The 21,658-nt window shown below is 28.4% G+C and overlaps 2 protein-coding genes across 6 annotated transcripts; both read left to right on the top strand.

The window, feature by feature from the left end:
* Window positions 1-55: 55 nt before the first annotated feature.
* LOC122848048 (ankyrin-3-like) lies at window positions 56-21,504 on the top strand. 5 transcript variants are annotated; one of them, XM_044145819.1, is made up of 16 exons: window positions 56-204; window positions 3,556-3,657; window positions 3,720-3,852; window positions 3,930-4,093; window positions 4,166-4,321; window positions 4,549-4,677; window positions 4,785-4,982; window positions 5,066-5,362; window positions 5,452-5,649; window positions 5,736-5,882; window positions 6,303-6,452; window positions 6,541-8,658; window positions 8,737-9,019; window positions 9,172-9,315; window positions 11,745-20,664; window positions 20,809-21,504. In XM_044145819.1, exons 1-15 carry the CDS (start codon window positions 163-165, stop codon window positions 20,621-20,623), a joined length of 13,140 nt encoding a protein of 4,379 aa, XP_044001754.1. In that variant the 5' UTR covers window positions 56-162; the 3' UTR covers window positions 20,624-20,664; window positions 20,809-21,504. The 5 variants fall into 5 exon arrangements, with proteins under 5 accessions (XP_044001754.1, XP_044001756.1, XP_044001757.1 ...); XM_044145820.1 differs by lacking the exon at window positions 56-204 and adding an exon at window positions 2,184-2,462; XM_044145821.1 differs by lacking the exon at window positions 9,172-9,315.
* Window positions 9,597-11,714, top strand: LOC122848121. The gene is made up of 2 exons (XM_044145975.1): window positions 9,597-9,736; window positions 9,827-11,714. Exon 2 carries the CDS (start codon window positions 9,936-9,938, stop codon window positions 10,851-10,853), a length of 918 nt encoding a protein of 305 aa, XP_044001910.1. The 5' UTR covers window positions 9,597-9,736; window positions 9,827-9,935; the 3' UTR covers window positions 10,854-11,714.
* Window positions 21,505-21,658: the final 154 nt, after the last annotated feature.

Here is a 21,658-nt window from a genome sequence, read left to right as displayed (position 1 = left end):
ATAAATATATATTAAATGCATGTTCTATTAATAAATATTTTGGACCTATGTCTTTAGCATCGAGAGTATATGTTGTAGAAATTTATTTGTACAGACATAATATACACCTTTAAACAAATATAATACAGTGTGTTGATTTTTTATTAATTAATTCATTGAATTATGACGACAAACGACAAATACCCTCCCATCATAACACTCGAGGTAATTATAAATCAATAATTATTTTATTCATAAATATAAAATAATTTATGTATTTTTATTTTTTTCCAATCATTTTTATTTAATTTGAAATTTTAAATATTTATATTGTCAGGTACAAATAAAATACACACTAAAACATTCATCAACATTTTCCATTAATAAATAAATTTTCTAATTTCAATTTTTTTTTTTATAAATATTTAATTTATTTAATTTATTTTTTTACTTGAAAATAACAGTGTTATTTTTAAAGCAAAATTATTATCGAGCTAGTGAAGAAGATGTATGAAAAGGTCGGTAAAAAAAATAACTTTCATATTGTTTGCAACGTTAATTTATTATTATTATTTATTTTATTATTATTGGCCTTTCATATATAATATACATATAGCCCAGTCAAGGTAGGCTCGTATCTATTTTCGTGCATAATCTAACTAAATATATATACGTCAAGATTGATAACAACAATCTATAGCATTTTTTTTTTATTTTTCTTCTCTTTCATCATGCTAAATGGCAATAAAAAAATTATCAGTTTCTTTTCTTTTCTTTAGACTAATTTCTATATACACTTTGATGTTTATCTAGGAATAATAAATTAATATAAATTTTGTTTCTTTAAATTAAACCTGTTTTATTATTTTATCTCTTGTTAAAAGTAAAATGGTATATATTTTTTTTGTTTTTATCTGGATGACCTGAATTTGTCATGTAAACTAATGCAATTATCATAGAATAAATATTTTTATTGTCAGTAAATTTATTTTTATTTGTTTTTAATATTTTAAATTAAATCAATATATTTTTTTTTGGATTGCATTATTTATTATTTCAATTTATAAATTGCTTTTTTTTTTTTTATTTCTATTGAATGTTTAATTTTCTTTGAAATTTAATTTGAAAAGTTTTTGTTTTTTTAATGCAATATTCTTGGCCGGAACTGTAAGATTATCTCCCGGAACTATAAGAAATTTTTAAATTCAAATTTCGGCTATTTTTTTTTTGTACAAAAAATATAAATTCCACTCAAATAATTGTCAACAAAATAAATAGTGCTCAGCCGGATTAATCGTGAATCAATAAACCTTTTTTGGATCCAAGAAAACAAACTTTGCTCAACAAGCTGAAATTAACTCCAAAAAGTACATAAAATACAAATAAAAAACCAGTGATAATCAGCCAACAAAATAGTAAAAAAAAAATATATATCATTTGTAAATATCAAAAACCATTGACATGAAAATGTAAAATAAAAAAAAAAATAAAAAACCCAGCAAAAAACAACTCCAAGTAAAACAGCAAATATAATATCAATTAGTTAAAAATTTTTATAATATTGACATTAAAATAAAAAAAAAAAACATCAATAAACAATCTTTCCTGAAACAATAAAAACAATATTTTGTTTTTTTTTTAAAAGATACTACCTCGTTATAGAGACCTTAGACAACCACAGACAACTTATTCCAAATAAAAAAAAATATAGTCTTGTGTTTATAGAATAATTTGTCTAGTTACCTACAAATATTACCAACAAATACAGATGTAAATTCAGTCAAATATAGCATAAAGAATAATGTACATGCATATTACTTAAATAAAATAGTGGGGGATTTTTCATTATTGATCGACAATGACAGTTGTAACAAAAACGCAGACGCGTCAATTAAACTCAGAGCGCCGGCGCCTCTAAAAAAACAAAAAAAAAATAAAATAAATAACAAAATAATTGATCAACAATAACTGCAAGCAACAAATAAACAAATTCATTAAAAAATTGTAATTTTTATTCAATTAATAAGCTGGCTACATAAAAATCGAAAAGATGAAAAAAAAAAATTTTTGAATGAATTTGTTTGTATATATTTTGGACCTGCGCCTCGATAATGTTAACGCCACACATAAAATCCCCCAGCCCCTTTTGATATCAACCCTTGGGGGCACCCCCTCTTGACAATATCGTGTAAGACTCTCTAGGCCGGCTGTCTGGCAATAACCGAGAAACTAAAATCAACCACGGGGCGGCTCCAATGCCGGTTTACTTTATTTCTTCATAAAATTATTTCATAAATATTTAATATTCATTGTGTTGTTTGTTGTATTTTATATATATATTTAATAGTCATTATTAATTGTTAAATTATTATTTAATTTGTGACTTGTGATAATTTTTAACTTGGGGTGGTTTTTAAATATTTGGAAAAGTATCCCAAGGGGACTTTTCCTTCATCATGGTCACGGACACCACTACTGGTCAGGTAAAAAATAAAAATAAAAAAATAATTATTATTATTTAATTATAATATAGAAACAAAAAAATAGACATAATTATTTTTATTTTCTATAAATAGATTTTTTACTTTTTAAGGTGCGTGATAAATATTTGTCACAGGGGTTAAAATTAACTCACGCAAAATAAAAAAATGTTGCAAATATTTCAGTGACAGGGTTGATTATCGTTTTTTTTTTTTTTTTTGCACAATATTTTACCCGGTGGTATATATAGTTCTTTTTTTTTTTTTGTTTTTTTTTCGCTGGAGAAATAATGGGGGTTGAGGAAAAGAGGGCGAGAATGAGGATTCACACAAAAGGGCGGATGCTGGATAATTCAAGACACGATTGGATATGTGGAGACATTTAAAATTCATTGATAAATTATTAATGACAAATATCTCGTAAATTTCGATGATAAAAATACATAAAAGTTTGATGATTTTTGTATATAAAACATGCAAAAGTTTGAGGGTGTAATTTTCCTCTGGCTATTTTTTAATTTTTGAGTTGAATAAACATTAAACATGTACAATGTATTTTTATTGAAATATATATTTGTCATAGCCTTGGCAATGAGTGCATATGCATATATGCACATTGTATGCACACTCATTCATTTCCGGCATTACGAATAAATTCATCACCACCCTAATATTCTTTTTCGTCATTTTGTTTATTTTTTATTTTTGTATATAATTTATTATTGCCGGAAAAAAAATCAATTAAAAAAATTTACATCACGTAATTGTTGTATTTATCGGTGGATAGTTTGAATGATTAATTGAAATGTATTTTGAATTTGTAAATAAGGATTTAATGAGGTTTGAGGGTATTGATTTGTTTAAGTACTTTGAGGACATGTGCTTGAGACTTTTAATCCATAAAATATTCCACCACGTTTTGTGAATAATAAATCATTTTATTTTCTATATGAATTTTTTTATTTTTTTTATAAATGTAATTTTATATTTTTATATCTCGAGGGAAAAAAAAAAATTTCTATAGATTTTCTTGGTATAGAAATAAATTGTCATTGTTATTTGAATTTCGAAATATTTTTATTCAATTTGTTTATAGTCCGATGACACCACGGCATTTCTTCGGGCAGCTCGATCAGGAAATCTTGAAAAAGTCGTAGAATATCTTGATAAAAGTCTCGACATCAACACAGCCAACTCGGTGAGTTAAATTAAATTTAAAAAAAAAAATGAATATCAATATATGAATTTTTTAATTTATAGAATGGATTAAATGCTTTGCATTTAGCCTCGAAGGATGGTCATGTTGAAATTGTAACTGAATTGTTAAAAAGAGGTGCTAAAGTTGATGCTGCTACTAAAAAAGGGAACACAGCGTTACACATCGCTTCGTTAGGTAATTAGATCGTTGATTAATCGATCCAATTTTTTCATACACATACACTTACACATACTCAATTAATTTTATTATAGCTGGACAATCGGAAATTGTTAATATTTTAATACAATACGGTGCTGCTGTTAATATTCAATCACAAAATGGATTTACACCTCTTTACATGGCAGCCCAAGAAAATCATGATCAAGTTGTTAAACTTCTACTCTCGAATGGAGCCAATCAAACTCTAGCAACTGAGGTAAAAATTATTATTAACTATTTATAAATGAAAAAAACATTGAATTTATATTTTTTTTTAAACAATTTTTAGGATGGTTTTACTCCTCTCGCTGTTGCAATGCAACAGGGACATGATAAAGTTGTTAGTGTATTACTTGAAAATGACTCAAAAGGAAAAGTCAGATTACCAGCACTTCATATTGCTGCTAAAAAAGATGATTGTAAAGCTGCTGATTTACTTTTGCAGGTAAATCATTATATTGTAATTTTTAAAAGAAAAAAATACGCTCAATATTTTATTAATTCACCCAAAAAAAAAACCAATACATAAACATTTTTTATTATTGGAAAAAAGAAATAAAAATAAAAATGCCAGGTGTACCACAAACATGTCTTTTCCTAGACAACCCTTCGTATTTTACGACGACAATAAATGAATAAATAATATATATTTTTGTTGTTATTATTTTCAAGAACGATCACAAACCCGACGTGACATCAAAAAGTGGATTTACTCCACTTCATATTGCTGCCCATTATGGCAACGAAGAAATTGGACGTTTACTTATAAAAAAAGGTGCTGATGTCAACTACTTGGCAAAGGTACAATTTATTTTTATCAGTAAATTTAAAATTTTAATTTTACAAATATTGTGTGTTGTGTGTTGTGTATATGTGTGTTCATTCAAACTTGTTTTTATCACCTGTAGCACAACATTAGCCCATTGCATGTTGCTGCCAAGTGGGGCAAGAATAATATGGTCAAGTTGTTATTGGAAAATTCATCAATGATCGATGCTAAAACAAGAGACGGCTTAACACCACTTCATTGTGCTGCAAGATCAGGTCATGAAGAGGTTGTATCAACACTACTTGAACAATCAGCACCAATAAGTGCAAGAACAAAGGTTAATCATTAAAATATTAAAATATTAAAATAATAATACAAAATAAATAAATAAAATAATTAATAATAATAATTAATCAAAAGAATGGATTGGCACCACTTCATATGGCATCACAAGGTGATCATGTTGAAGCTGCTCGAGTATTGCTGTATCATCGTGCACCAGTTGATGAAGTTACTATTGATTATTTAACATCACTTCATGTTGCTGCCCACTGTGGACATGTACGTGTTGCCAAGTTATTACTTGATAGAAAAGCTGATCCAAATGCACGTGCATTAAATGGCTTTACACCACTTCATATTGCTTGTAAAAAAAATCGTATTAAAGTTGTTGAATTATTATTAAAACATGGAGCATCAATTGAATCAACAACTGAGGTATAAAAAAAAAAAAATTAATATTTCTTGAATAATAACAATACAAAATAAATTGACGTTATTAATTGTGCGGTTATTAATTTATTTAGTCTGGACTTACACCACTTCATGTTGCTAGTTTTATGGGTTGTATGAATATTGTTATATTTCTTCTTCAACATGAGGCTAATCCTGATGTACCAACTGTTCGTGGTGAGACACCATTACATCTTGCTGCTCGAGCAAATCAAACTGATATTATTAGAATATTATTAAGAAATGGTGCTAAAGTTGATGCTCGTGCAAGGGTAATAATATCTTTAGCTATTTTTATTAATTATTTATTTTTTATGGTTCTTGATCAATTGATTTTTTTATTTTTCATTACAATTAGGAAGAACAAACTCCTTTGCATATTGCTTCACGTTTGGGAAATGTTGATATTGTCATGTTGTTGTTGCAACATGGTGCTGCTGTTGATACAACAACCAAAGACATGTACACTGCTTTACATATTGCTGCCAAAGAAGGACAAGAAGAGGTAAAACACAGTGATATATCAAAAATAGCAGATTATGTTAATTCACAAAATATTATTTATTTATACTGGACACGCCACAAAGAATATATGATTTAATTTTTATTATTATTTTGTTGAACACATGCACGTTTGTTGTACGCAATATTTGTTTAATTTATATATTATTATTTAAATAAAAAAAAACAAAAGATCTTTATATTTTTCCTTTTTTTTTTTTTCTTCATTTTATTACTTGTATATTATTTTTTTAGAAAATATTATTTGTCTATGTATTTGATTGATGATGCACTTGATCATAGCTTGAGGTAAGCACATTTATTTTGTGTTTTAAATTTTTTCATTTGTATATATTGTATTTTTTTTTTTTTTTTTTATGTAAATAAAATTGGTAATTAATTTCTAAAAAATTTTTTTCGACAGGTTGCTGCTATTCTTGTTGAAAATAAAGCATCAGTTACAGCAACAACTAAAAATGGATTTACACCACTTCATATTGCAGCAAAATATGGAAATATGAATGTTGCTAAAATTTTATTACAAAAAGATAGTAAACTTGATGCTCAAGGAAAGGTAAAAAATAAAAAATAAAATAAATAAAATTATAAATTTTTCGAAAATGAAATTAATTTTGTTTTTTGTTTTTCTTTTTGAAAAATAGAATAATATAACGCCACTTCATTTAGCGTGTCACTATGATCATCCAGAAGTAGCAACAATGATTTTAGAAAAAGGTGCATCACCTCATTTGTCATCACAAAATGGTCATACTCCTCTTCATATTGCTGCACGAAAAAATCAAATGGAAATAGCATCAACATTATTGGAACACGGTGCAAATCCAAATACAGAATCAAAAGCTGGTTTTACACCACTTCAATTGAGTGCACAAAAAGGTCATTATGATATGACAAATTTATTAATTGAACATGGTGCAAATGCAAATCACAAATCAAAAAGTGGATTAACTGCTTTACATATGTGTGCACAAGAAGATTTTATACGTGTTGCATCTGTTCTTGTTAAAAATAATGCAAATGTTGAATCTGAAACTGAAACTGGTTATCGTCCAATACATGTTGCTGCACATTTTGGTAATTTATCAATGATAAAATTTTTATTAAAACATAATGCACAAATTGACGTTGGTACTAGTCATAATTATACACCACTACATCAAGCAGCACAACAAGGACATGCTCATATTGCAACAGCATTATTAGAAGGTAATGCTAAACATAATGCAAGAACAAATGATGGTTTAACTGCCCTAAATATTGCACAAAAATTGGGTTACATATCTGTTATGGAAGTATTAAAAGGTTTAAAGTATGATGAACAAACACCAGACAACAAATACTGGGAAGAAAAATATAAAGTTATTGCACCAGAATCTATACAAGAATCAAGTTTTATGTCTGATTCAGATGATGAAGGTGGATCAGATGCATTAATAAATGAACAACCATATCGTTATTTAACTGCTGATTTAATGAAAAGTTTACGTGATGATTCATTACCAATTGATGTTACACGTGATGATCCAGTACATCGTCCAGTAACAAAAGTTGAAATAAAAGAATTTACACAAAGTAATAATTATTGTCTTGCTGAAAATTTTGATTCAACTGATGCTATTAATGTTGGAAGATTAAATATTAAATCATTTCTTGTTAGTTTTTTGGTTGATGCACGTGGTGGTGCTATGAAAGGTTGTCGTCATAGTGGTATTAAAATATTAATACCACCAAGACGTGCAACAATGCCAATACGTATAACATGTAGATTAATTAAATCAAATAAATTAACAAATCCACCAGTTTTAATGGAAGGTGAAGCATTAGCAACGAGAATTATTGAAATGGGTCCATCTGGTGCATCATTTCTTGGTCCAGTATTAATTGATGTACCACATTTTGCAGCAATACAAGGAAAAGATAGAGAAATAATAATATTACGTAGTGATAATGGTGAAAATTGGAAAGAACATGATAATACACATGAAAATGATGATGCATTATTTAATTTAGCACCAGATTTACAAATGAATTCAATATATTTGGGAAGAATAACACGAATAATAACAACTGAATTTCCACAATATTTTGCAATAATAACAAGAATTAAACAAGAAGTACATGTCATTGGTTCTGATGGTGGTATATTAATATCAAGTGTTGCTAATCATGTGCAAGCTGTATTTCCACCTGGTGCATTAACTAAAAAAATTAAAGTTGGATTACAAGCACATGTTATACCAGCTGAATTAACAGCAAAATTACTTGGTAATTGTGTTGCTGTATCACCAGTTATAACTATTGAACCAAGACGACGTAAATTTCATAAACCAATAACACTAACAATACCAGTACCACAAGCAGCAAATAAAGGAATGATAAATAATTATGCTGGTGAAACACCAACATTACGTTTGCTATGTAGTATTGCTGGTGGAACAAGTGAAGCACAATGGGAAGATGTTACTGGTTCAACACCTTTAACATTTTTAAATGATCGTGTGTCATTTACAACAACAGTATCAGCAAGATTTTGGCTAATGGATTGTCGTAATATTAGTGAAGTACCTAAAATGGCAACTGAACTTTATAAAGAATCATTATTTGTTCCATTTATAACTAATTTTATTATTTATACAAAACGTATGGATATACTTGAGGCAACACTGAGAATACTTTGTATGACTGATGGAAAAGAAACAATGCATACATTAGAAAGACAAGAAGAATTTTTAGAAATTGTTAAAAGTCGAGATGTTGAAGTAAGTAAATTTAAAATTTAAAATTAATTATAAATTTATATAAATAATTTATTGTAATTATTATTTTTATTATTTTAGGCACTTGATGGAAAAGATCTTTATATTGAATTTAGTGGTAATTTAGTACCTGTTACAAAATCCGGCCAACAATTAAAATTTACATTCAAAGCATTTCGTCAAAATAGATTGTCATTCAATGTCAAAGTACGAGATCCACTTTTGGATCCAGTTGCACGAATGATGTTCATGAAAGATCCAAAAGTTGCCAAGGGAGAAGCACCACAACAGCCAATTTGTGTATTAAATATTGTTTTACCAGAGGAAATATCATCAAAAACAGAATCAGATCTTCGACAAAAAGGTATTTCGATAGAAAAATAAAATAAAAACAATAATTTATTTGATTGATTTTCTTTAAACACATTATTATTCTTATTATCATTCTTCGTCATCTGTACACTTTGCATGAATCATTTATTTTATTATTTTTCTTTGTGTAATTATGTTCTGTAGAGTTAGATCTCAACCTCATTACCAAAATGGACATTTACAAATCTACTTACATGAGGGACTATGGCGAAAAACGAGACATACCAAAACCCACATCACCTCATGAAAAGAAAATCATAATAGATATTTTACAAAATGAACAAACAGGTATGAAATAAACAAATCATAATTATCACAATTTATTTATTTTATTTTTAAAAATTATTTACACGCATTTTAATTTTATAAAAAAAATATATAATATTCAAATGACCTCATTCAATGCAAAAAGAAACGATGATAAAAGAAAAAAATTTAATTAAAAAATTAAATTTTTGTATTTATTTTAAAAATCAATGAGATTTTGTAATTTTATTTTACTCAAAGTCAATCCGATTTGTAGCGAATTTATGGCTTCAAAGACGTAAATTAAATTATCAAGGTTACATCGTGTACAAATTATTTTCTATTGTCATGATAAAACCACAGTTTCAGTCGAAATTTTAACATTGTCAAGATACAACGTGTTTATTTCATCAAAAAAAAAAAAAGAAAAAGAAAATTCATCAAGAACAAGTCTTTCACATACGTGAGTGATCAACATGAAAAAATTTTATTTTAATTAAAAAAAAACATGAATAAACAATCTCAAGTTTTTGATTATTATTTTTTATTTCAGATTATTATTTTTATTTTCAACTTCACTTATTTTTAACGTTGATTAAGCCTTACAAAAACATTTTACAAAAAAAAAATATATAGAAAATCTATTTATTAATTGTTGTCAAATGAGCAACAAAGAAACTAAAAATATGCCTGGAAATGAAATGAAAAAAGATGATGATAATGTTGTTCAACAAATTGATAATCAAACTGGAACAAAACCAAAACGAAAATCACGTTCATCACGTCGTCGTTTGAATGCAATGATGAGTAATGTCTCATTGCATTTTTCTGACACAGATTCAGAGGGTGAATTGCCAACAGTTGTATTACCAAAACGTAATTTAAGTCCAGCAGCAAAGAGATTATTAAATAAAGTTCCAGAACCACCAATGATATCAGTGACTGTTGAAAATGCTGAAGGTGAAACAGTTGATTCTCATTGGGATGGTTTTGGTGAAATTGAAAATAACACACGAAGAAATAGTTTTGCTGAAAATTTAACAGACGTTGATGAAATTTATGGAAGTGAAGGTGATACAGCAAAGCCATCTGTAAAAGGTTTATCAGTTATTGAAAATTCATGTCAAGGTGAAACTGATCTTGAGGATTTATCAAATGACGATGGTGATGATGAAGAAACAAATATTATCATTGAGGCATCTAGTGTTGATATTTTTCATGAATTTGGTGGTGGTGGTACAACAACAACAAAAGAAGGTGATGGACCATTTTCAAATGAAGTTAGACAACAAATGTCATTTGATGAAGGTGATGAAACAACTCGTCAACCATTTTCCAATCATATTGTATTTCCATCTGGACCACCAACTGATTGTGAAGACTATGAGGTTTCAGATGATGACGAAGACGATGATTTTAATGGAGCATGTGGACAACATAATAATTCTTTTCATAATTTTGATTTTCTTGCTAATTCACAAGTTGAAAATATTTCTAAAATGACAAATTCATTGACTGTTCCGGATCTGACTGAAGATGGCTTGAGCGATGGTCACACTGATGTTGAAGATTTTGAATAAATTTTAATAAACGAAAAATCGAAATTATAATGATGATCATGAAATTTTTATGTTAAATATATTTCGTTTGTAATAATGTCGTTTCTTTTTGCACTGAAAAAAAAATTTGAGTGACTGAATATCTCTCTCAATTATTTATCTGTACTCTGCATATTTATTTGTGTTAGTTAATAAATTGATGTCAATCATATACAATGTCATAAACAACAAAAAAAATATCAATATAATTCAATTAGCAATCGAATGCTCTCTTTAAATTTTCCATAAAAAATCAATTCTATCATTTCGAAATAATATTTTTTCATCAATAAATCATTTATTTAATTTTGTTTCTCTGCGGATGAGCAATGATAATTATCAAAGCAATATTTATTTTTAATATTAATTGCAGAAAAATATGCCGTCCTCAACATTGTCATTGACAAGAAAATGGGATATTGAATCAGTGCTTTAACGACGTCCACGTTAACAATAAGCCAAATTTAAAAATTATTATTTACTTATTTTTAAAATATACAGTTAAAAAAAATCAATTCAATTAAACTCTTTATTTTTCTTGTGTAAAATTTAAATATATTATATTTATGAAAAAAAAGCAAAATAATCAAGAATATTAATTCAAAATGAGTTTTAAAATTTTTTAAAATATATATTTATTTATTATAGTATATAGTTGTTGTTGTTTTTGTTGTTGGAATTGATGAAAAGTCTACTGTTGTAACTAAATGTACCTAAAATGAAAAAATGGTTATAGAAAAAAAATAAAATAATAAAGAAAATATATGAACACACATGCAGACAATAAAAAATATTTGTGTTAATAAATTGATAAATTGAAAAAAAAAGAAAAAAAAAATCAAGTAACACGAGTATAATTCTTTGTTGTTCTAGATGCCGAATCTTTTGATAAAAAATTGGCTTGTACCCTAGAATCCGTAGATGCTAGTTATCCCAATGATTTGAGTACACAAGAAGCAATGTCACCAGAACTTGAACGTCAAACATATTCAGAAAAGCGTAGATTTTGGGAAGACATTACAAAAAAACGCGACAGTTATCAACTTTCCGAGTCAGAGCTATCACGTGCATCACAAATAACAGTCAATGAAAGTGACAGTGAATATTTGCACAGTATTGTATCTGAAGGTGAGGAAATGGAAGCAATGCCTGAGAGATCAGAGACACTTGAAGACTTGAATATTCCTGATATATCAGAGTGTACTGTTGCTGAAAAAGCACACTATTTTGAAGAACAAATACAAAAAGAATTATCAGCTGCATCAGCAAAAGCTTTGACAAAAATAACGTCACAAGAATCATTTAGAGAAAGAAGAAAAAGTTCAATTGATGCAGCACAATTACTTGAAGAGTATCCAACGTCAAATGATATGAAAACTACTAAAATTGATTTAGTTGTTGAAAATAAAATTGAAAAAATTGAGGGAACAAGTGGTGAAAAGGTTTGGGAACAAACAAAAGTAACTGAAAAAATAGAAATTACAGGTGATGGTAAGCCAACAATGATTCCGAGAAAAATAATATCAGAGGAAAAAATTATTACTCAAGTATCGAGTGACATAAAAAGACCTGTAACAGCTCCAAGAACATTAAAACCAGAAACTAGTGGTGAATCAGTTAAACAGGAACAAGAAAATGCTGTTAATGAAAAAAAAGAGACAAAAGTATTAAAAAGCGAAATTAATAAAATTGATTTTGTTAAAGATAAAAATATTTCCGCTGATTTTATAGCTTCAGAATCAAAGTTTAGTCAAGAAGAGATAACGAGTGTCACGGAAATTATGAAAAAAGAAAATTTAATTGAAGAAAAAAATTCTAATGAGTCTACACTGCCAGAAATAAAAATTAATAAAGATAATTTTAATGAAGATAAAAATATTTGTTCAAAGTTATTAGAGTCAGAGTCAAACTTTAGTCAAAAAGAAATAACAAGTGTTTCTGAAATAAAAAATAAAGAATTAATTGAAACAAAAATTACCAATGAGCCAAAAGTGCCTTCAATGATTCCAGTTAAAACAAAAGCTGAGCATATCAATAAATTTGATTTGAAAAAAGAATCGAAAATTCCAGTTCCACCAGTAAAAATTGAATCTTCAACTTCAGTAGAAAAAAATTTACCACATTCACCAAAAGAAGCCACTAAAATACCAAATTTATCAGAGCAAAAAGCTGAAAAAGTTATTTGTGATTTACCAAAAAAAGAAGAAAAAATAGCAACTGATTCTGTAAGTTTCCCTAAAGAGACAGCTGATCTGAAGAAAGAACCATTTGATTCAATGAAAAAAGATTCGAAAATTCCATTATTTGAACGTGAATCATCAGATTTGTCGAATAAAAATTTAATTAAAAAAGAAACAAAAATACCAGAACCATCTACAAAGGCTATCGACAAATCTGAATTAAAAAAAGAAGAAGTAGAAATTAAAACAACGTCATCAATTACACAAGACTCATCGGATAATTTGGAAAAAAAATTAGATACGTCTACAGTTGTTTTGAGTCCTCCAGCAACACCAGTACTCAAACGAGAACCCTCTGATTTATTAAAAAAAGATTCTAAAATTCCTGTATTAAAACGTGAGGCTTCGGATTTGACAAAAAAAGAATCAACGAGTCCAAAAGAAGTAACAAAAAAAGAAGAAGTCATGACTGAAATTAAACAGGAAATTTCATTAGTCAAAAAAGAAATAGTGGAAGTGGTAAAAAAAGAAACAAAAGAAGCTGTTCTAACTAATTTACCTGAATTTAAAAGAGAATCTTCTGATTTATCGAAAAAAGATTCCAAGATTCCTGTACTAAAACGTGAGCCATCAGATGTGACAAAGAAAGAACCATTGACTTTGAGTTCTCCAATTGCCAAAGAAATACCGGGCATTAAGCGAGAACCTTCAGATTTATCAAAGAAAGATTCAAAAATTCCTGTATTAAAACGAGAACCTTCTGATTTAATAAAAAAAGAAACAACAACTCCTGGATCTCCCGTTGCCAAGGAAATTCTTGGATTAAGAAGAGAGCCATCAGATTTATCAAAACAGGACACGAAAATTCCAACATTAAAACGAGAGCCATCTGATTTATCTAAGAAAAAATCCACTCCTGGTTCTCCAATTTCTAAGGAAATTCCTGGATTAAAAAGAGAGCCATCAGATTTATCAAAACAAGACACAAAAATTCCAACATTAAAACGTGAACCGTCGGATCTTACAAAGAAAAAATCCACTCCTGGTTCTCCAATTTCTAAGGAAATTCCTGGATTAAGAAGAGAACCATCAGATTTATCAAAACAAGACACAAAAATTCCAACATTAAAACGTGAACCGTCGGATCTTACAAAGAAAAAATCATCAGCTCCTGGTTCTCCAATTTCTAAGGAAATTCCTGGATTAAGAAGAGAGCCATCAGATTTATCAAAACAAGACACGAAAATTCCAACATTAAAACGAGAACCGTCAGATCTTTCAAAGAAAAAATCATCAACTCCTGGTTCTCCAATTGCAAGAGAAACTCCAGGATTAAAACGAGAGCCTTCAGATTTATCAAAGAAAGACTCGAAAATTCCTATTTTTAAACGAGAACCATCAGATTTGACAAAGAAAGACTCAGCATCAGGGGCATCAAGTCCTAAAGAGATGCCTGGACTCCGACGAGAGCCATCCGATTTATCAAAACAAGATACAAAAATTCCTACTTTAAAACGAGAGCCCTCAGACTTATCAAAAAAAGATTCAAAAATACCAGCGATGAAACGTGAAGGATCGGATTTATCAAAGAAAGACTCAAGAATTCCGACTTTTAAACGTGAGCCTTCAGATTTAACAAAAAAAGATTCAACAAAAATTCAAAGTCCCTCTGGCATTCAAGGTCCATCATTACTAAAACGAGAACCATCTGATTTGACTAAGAAAGACTCGAAAATACCATCAATGAAGCGTGAAACATCTGATTTATCAAAAAAAGATTCTAAGATTCCTACATTAAAACGTGAACCATCTGATTTATCCAAAAAAGATTCAAAAATACCATCAATGAAACGTGAGGGGTCTGATTTATCAAAGAAAGATTCAAAAATACCAGTTTTTAAGCGTGAACCTTCGGATTTATCAGAAAAAGATTTATCAAAAGAATCAAAAATCCCATCACGTCGAGAATCCCTGACGAAAACCGACAAAGATAAGCAAGCCAAGCCAAAAATAGAATCGAAAATTCCCAAGATGAAATTTGGTGAATCAGGACCATCAAAATCACTTGAAAAAACTGGAAAAAATGAAACGTCTATTACAGCAACAAAAATAACTGAAAAAAAATCTGAACATATTGAAACAACAATGTCAGAAAAAAAAACTCAATCACAAACAATAACAAAAACATTTACCGATCCAGTTGAAGCATTAAAAGAATTTGAGGAAATGGAACGTCTATTTAATGCAGCACCTGGTGTAACAACATCAAAAATTGATCACGAAGAATCAAAGCTTCTTGAGAAAAAAGAAATAATATCATCAGAAATATCTCGTGGTGATGAAAAAATTTTAAAAGTACAAGAAAAAGACCAAAAGTTAGAAGAAAAAAAAATAGAATCAATTTGTAAAAAAGAAACTGATGATGAAATAGTTGAAGATAAACTTTCCAGTCAAAAAATAAGTGATAAAAATCAGACACAAAATATATCAGTTCTTGTATCAGGTGACAAACAATTTATCAATGCATCAGCATCACAATCAATGAATTTAGCAAAAGATCAAGAGAGAATTCAGTCTCGTGACGACGATGATGGTATATTTGTACAAGAAACTGGTTCAAGTACAATAAAAAATAAAAAAATTGATATGGCATTGTCATTGGAAAAAGATACACCAAAAATATCAGGTCAAAAGGATATTGACATGTTTGATTTGGGAATGAGTTTACGTGATGAATTAAAAACTGCAGTTATTGGTGAACAGTCACACGTTGAATCAACTGAAAGAAATGAAACAAAAATGTATCCATCACGTGAAACATCATCACAAGATTATTCTCAAGCATCTGAAACTCTTGAAGAACATCAACAGCGAGTTTTTGAAGAACATGAAGCAAGAAATATTGCTGAAAATATTGTACAACAAATTGAAGAAGAAATTGTAAAAAGGTCAGAAAGTTCTGATGGATTAAATCATAAATTGCTTGAATCAAGTACTGAAAAAATTAATGATAAAATTGACAATGAACCTGAAGATTATGACGATCAGTTGGCAGATGATTTAACTGAAAAATTTGAAAATTTAATTGGAGGAAAAAGAAAAGAAAGTCAAGCACAAGTTATAGAGAGTGTTGAACAAATTCGACTGTCATTATTGGGCAACAAAGATTTATCAGAAAATTCAAATCGTGAAAGTTCAAGTATCAGTGATGATTTAACAAAAGACGAAGAAAGTTTTCCATCATCATCACTTGTTGAATCGGAAAAACAAGAACATCCAGTAAAATTAAAAATTGAATTATCCAGAGATTCATCTGCAGTGGATTTAACAAAAGATAAAATATCACCAATACGATTTGAAGCATATGAAAGTACAGGTGCTCGTGTTTTAGAAATTATTGAACCAAAAGAAAATGCACGTCAAGATTCAATTGATGTTTCATCAATTGAAATTGACGATCCAAAACATCATCGTGAAGAAGACGATGAAGATGATTTATCATTAAGTGAACGTCATTTACGTGAAAATGATTTTGGTAAACTTCATGAGTCACATGCAATGAATTCTCTTGATAAAATTGGTCAAGATAGAGACTTGACATTTAGTCCTAGTACAATGTCTGACTCATCACTTGCCCATGATCTTCGAAGTCTCAGTCCAATAATACATTCATCAAAAACTCTTCCTGAATTTGTTGAAAGTGATGACGCTGGTTTTTCATCAATGGAGCCAGATAAAACACCTGAAAAATTATCTCATTTAGATACAAAAAGTATTGATAAAAATATAATTCCATCAATTGTGTCACCAAAAATTAAAGTTGCTGAACTTGAAATAAAAACTGATTGTGATTGGACAATTGGCAGTGAAAAAATTGCAATTAATGAATTTGTTGAACCATCACTGGCATTTGACAAAGAGCTTGATGATTATCACTCCAGTATAATTATGCAACAGAGTATGTCATCGTCACATGATGAATCAGCAACGAGATCATCAGAAGACATCAGTACAATTGACTCAGTTAAAGAATCTGATAATTATGAATCAGCCAGTATATCAACTCGTGTTAATATTATACCACCACCAAATGAAAGAGAAATTGAGCATGAAATGGTTGAGGATAAATTGGATATAAGTTGTCAAGAATTAGTGGCAACATTGCAACGTGAATACGAAGCTAAAACACCAACTGATGAAAAAATACCAGTAACACCGAGAAAATTATCTGAAAGTGATTCAGAGCTTGAACTTGTTGAACAAAGTTTAGAGAATGTTAAAAAAATAAAAATTTTACCATCTAGTTTTGATGAAAAATCATCTGAATTAACTGAAATGATATTTGATTCAGGTATTAATGAAAATATTCAAAATATTATTCCTGCTGCTGTTGAAGAAACATATGAAGAAGCAATCAAAGAAAAAAAAGAAAAAGAAGAAAAAGAAATTGATACACAAGAAGATTTAAAAAATAAATTACATAAAGATAATGAATTAAGTGGAAAAAAAAAATATTCTGAAAAAAATCAAAATCAGCTTAAAAATGAAATTTCATTAAAATTAAAAAAAGAAGAAATAAAAAATGTTGATTTAAGTGCAAGATATGCAATAACTGTACTTGATGAAGTTGTTAAAAAAGAAATTAATGAAATTAAAGAATCACTTGAGGCAGCTAAACAAGATCTCATTGAAGAGCTGAGTGAAAATAGTAATACTATTTTTCCAATAAAAGAGTCACCATCTGAATTTCAATTTAAATTACATCCAGAAACAATTTCCAATGATTTACCATTTTTATACGAGGCTCCATCAACACTTGAGCATGACCATGGACAATTATCAGATTCACCAATAGCCAAGCCACGTATGATAGAAAAAGAACAGTCAAAAATTCAAAAAGATAAATTTTATGATGATAAAGAGCAACAAGAAGAAGAGGAGGAAGACGAAGAAGAAGAAGAAGAAATGGAAGAAGCACAAGAAGAAGGCTACGAAGAAGATGAAGAATCAGAAAAAAGTAGTAAAATAATTGATCATGTACCAGTACCAGCAAGTAGATCAGGTTCAGATCCTGACAAAGATAAAGAATCAAGTTCATCATTATCAGTTCCACCAAAACCAGCACCAAGACGACGTCAAAAACCATCAAGAGGTGTTAGAAAATTAAATACTGATATTAGCGAAGGTGGTGGCTCAAGTTCAGAGAGTAGTAATTATCAATCATGTGATTATGATATTGGTAGTGGTAGTAGACCAAGTTCATCTGACATTGAGGCACTTCAATCAGCTGCTGGATTATTATCAGGTACAGTATCTGAATACGAGACTGCATTAATGTCAATTGAACATTCTACAGCATCACGACCAACATCTCAAGATTATCAAAGTGCAATGTCAACTTTGAGCTCACGTGAATCAATGAAATCTTTAAATTCATTTAGTTCTGGTCGTCTTGGAAGTATTGATGCTACCAGTGAACATACAGATACACTTGTTGCATCAGAAGCTGAATTAGACAAAGATGAAATTGATGAAAATCTTGAATTAGTACTTGAAAATGATGATGATGATAATATTCCACTCGATGGATCATTTGAAAAAAGTACTGATGGTTTGCCACGAACAATGAAACGATCATCTGAAATGATTTTTGAGCAACTCTCTGAAGATCAGGATTCTTCTTCTATGGCTGGTCAATTTGGTGGTTCAACAGATGATCAATCAACCAAAGTAACATCTAGTATTATTATCAGTGAGGATGATGATCTTAAAACTTCAACAGTCGATATATTATCCGAGGGAATAAGTGGAAAAATAATTGATTCATCATCAAGTGAAATTAAAATTAAACCAATTGAAGCACAATCAACTGGTGATGATATTGATGCATCTGAATTAAAAATGACTTCGTTAACAACAGCAGATGATAATGAGACATTGTTATTAACAAAAAGATCAGTATTACAACAAGCAAGTATGTCAACATCATCAACATCTGGTATGTCAATTGAAACTGTTATTGAGAGAGAAAAATTAGATCGTAATTCACCAGATAGTGATTCATTTGAGCTTGTTGATAAGCCAGATATCATTGATGATTTTGTTGTTATTGAAGAAGTAGGAAAAGAAGCTGAAGAATTTGATTCTGAGGGAAAAAGTATAACAATAAAAAATGTACCATATGCATCAATGAAAAAATATGATAAAGATTTAGAAAATTTAATTGTTATTAAACAAAATGATGATTCACAATTATTACCAACAAAGCTATCACGTAATAATGATTTATTTGATTTTGAATCAGAAGAAAGTCCACCACAAGTATCAAATGATGAACAATATTCACAATCATTATCTGACGAAGAACTTGATCATAAAAAATGGATGGAAATGCAATTTCAAGAACAAAGAAATTATGAATTAGAATATGACAGAGGACCACTTGAAGATATTAAAGAAGAAGAAATGGCTGATTTTGAAGCTGGTAGTAGTCGTTTTGGTAGTCTTGGTAGTCACAAAGGTTCAATTGGTAGTAGTGGTAGTATGAAAGGTAGTTATGGTGCTGAGTATGATGTACTTGCTGGTAAAAAACAATTTTCACGTTCAATTGAAAATGATAATATATCAATGAATTCATTGCAAGAATTTGAAAATATGGAATTTGCTATTGTCGGTGATAATTGTAGAAAATTACAAACATGTGGATCACAAGATTCAGTTAATAATGGTGGTAGTTTACCAAGAAGATATATTACAAGTCGTTCTGGTCATGGTGATGATGTATCAGTGTCATCATTAAAAGATTTTGAAGGTTTAGAAAAAGCATGTCGTGAAGCACATATTATTGAAATACGTGCAAAAGAAGAAGAAGATTTACTTGATCATGAAAGTCCAGAAAATCGTTTTAGATTGGAAAATTTAACAAGACCTAGAATTATAACAAATGATTCAATAATAACAGCGACAAGTACAATTACAACAACTACAATGACAACGACAACAAGTGTTACATTTAATCCAGGTACATCAGGATCAGATGATTATGAAAAACGTATTATGGAAATTGATGAAATAATTAGAATAGCACAGGCAAATGTTGAAAAATATGATAGACAAGATGATACAACAGAAGATATATCACAAATTGAAGTAACAGATATTGATAAAATTGAACCACCATTTAATATTAATTTACCATTAGAAAGTGACAGTGATTCATTGATTAAAAATCGTGATGTTAATGCTATGGAAACTAGTACTGATTCACTTGAAGTTGATGTTGATGATGAAAAAAAAAATTTAATGTGTAGAAGTACAGATTCATTGGAGCTAAAAACAACAATTGATTTTCCATCATTGAGTTATTCAGATTCACTTAATAATGTCAAAGATGGACAAACATCTGGAGGACAATTTAATAGCGAAAGAAGAATATCATCTGATTCATTGGACATGCAAGTTGTTGATAGTAGTGGACATGATGAAAATATACATGTTAAAAGTTCAAGTTCAACTGAAGTTGCTGTTAAAAAAAATGGAAAAACAATTTACACAACAACAACTGATGCATAAACATAAAAATATATAAAAATAAATTTATACTTTTTAAATGCGTAAGTTGATATAAAAATAATTAAATTTTTTAATTGCCTCAAGCGTTTGATTAAATTAGAAAAAAAAAAAAAAAAAAAAAGGAACAAGGTCATAAAACTGTTAGATTAATGATTTATTTTTATTTTTTTCTATTCTTTTTTCAGATAATAGATAAGACGTTTGAGTCATCAGAATCCAAGATTACCCGATGCTATTATGTTATAAATTATAATTAAAAAAAGAAGCTTTATATGTGAAAAAAGAAAAATAAAATAAAATATATATATTAAATTGAAATATCAGGGGGTAAAGTATATTTGCGGGGCTTGTTTATCGTCAAGTACAAATTGGATTTAAATATGTATGTTATCTGTTAATTCCAATGTCACAGCATGTCCAAACAATGATGATAAAAATAAAAAAAAATAAAAATAAAATAGATAAATCAATAATCATGATGATAATTATCCTAATAATAATAAAATAATATATTAATAACAAATAAATCATGATTTGTTATGTCCAAGTATTTGATAACAATGATAACTGACATGTCTCATATTAATTTAACAAAAAAAAAAAAAAATATACAAAAATTAATAAATAAATTCAGGTATATTAATAATTATTTATTATAATTGTTTACTTGATAAATGTATGTTTTTTTTTTAGCCAACTCCGAAGGTACATTGAAGTGAAAATTGTCCTTTTTTTTTTGGCTTAACTGTTTTAGACTTTTTACACGCATTATTACGTTGCATTTGTATATTGATATTTTAAACGAAGCAATTCAATATGTTTCTCTCTTTGTACTATAAACAATAATAAAAATAATGATTTAATAAACAATTAAAAATAAATATGTGTTTTTTATATTTTTAATATCCAAAATTAAATCTTGATATATATTTAGAATTATTTTAGTTTATTAAAAATAAAAAATTAGGACATGATAAAGTTCAAATATTATATTTGTTCTAAAAAAATAAATTTTTATTTTTAAATATTATTTAA

Source organism: Aphidius gifuensis, linkage group LG2, assembly GCF_014905175.1.
Source record: "Aphidius gifuensis isolate YNYX2018 linkage group LG2, ASM1490517v1, whole genome shotgun sequence".
Lineage (NCBI taxonomy): Eukaryota > Metazoa > Arthropoda > Insecta > Hymenoptera > Braconidae > Aphidius > Aphidius gifuensis.
This window is presented reverse-complemented; position numbering and strand designations above follow the sequence as displayed.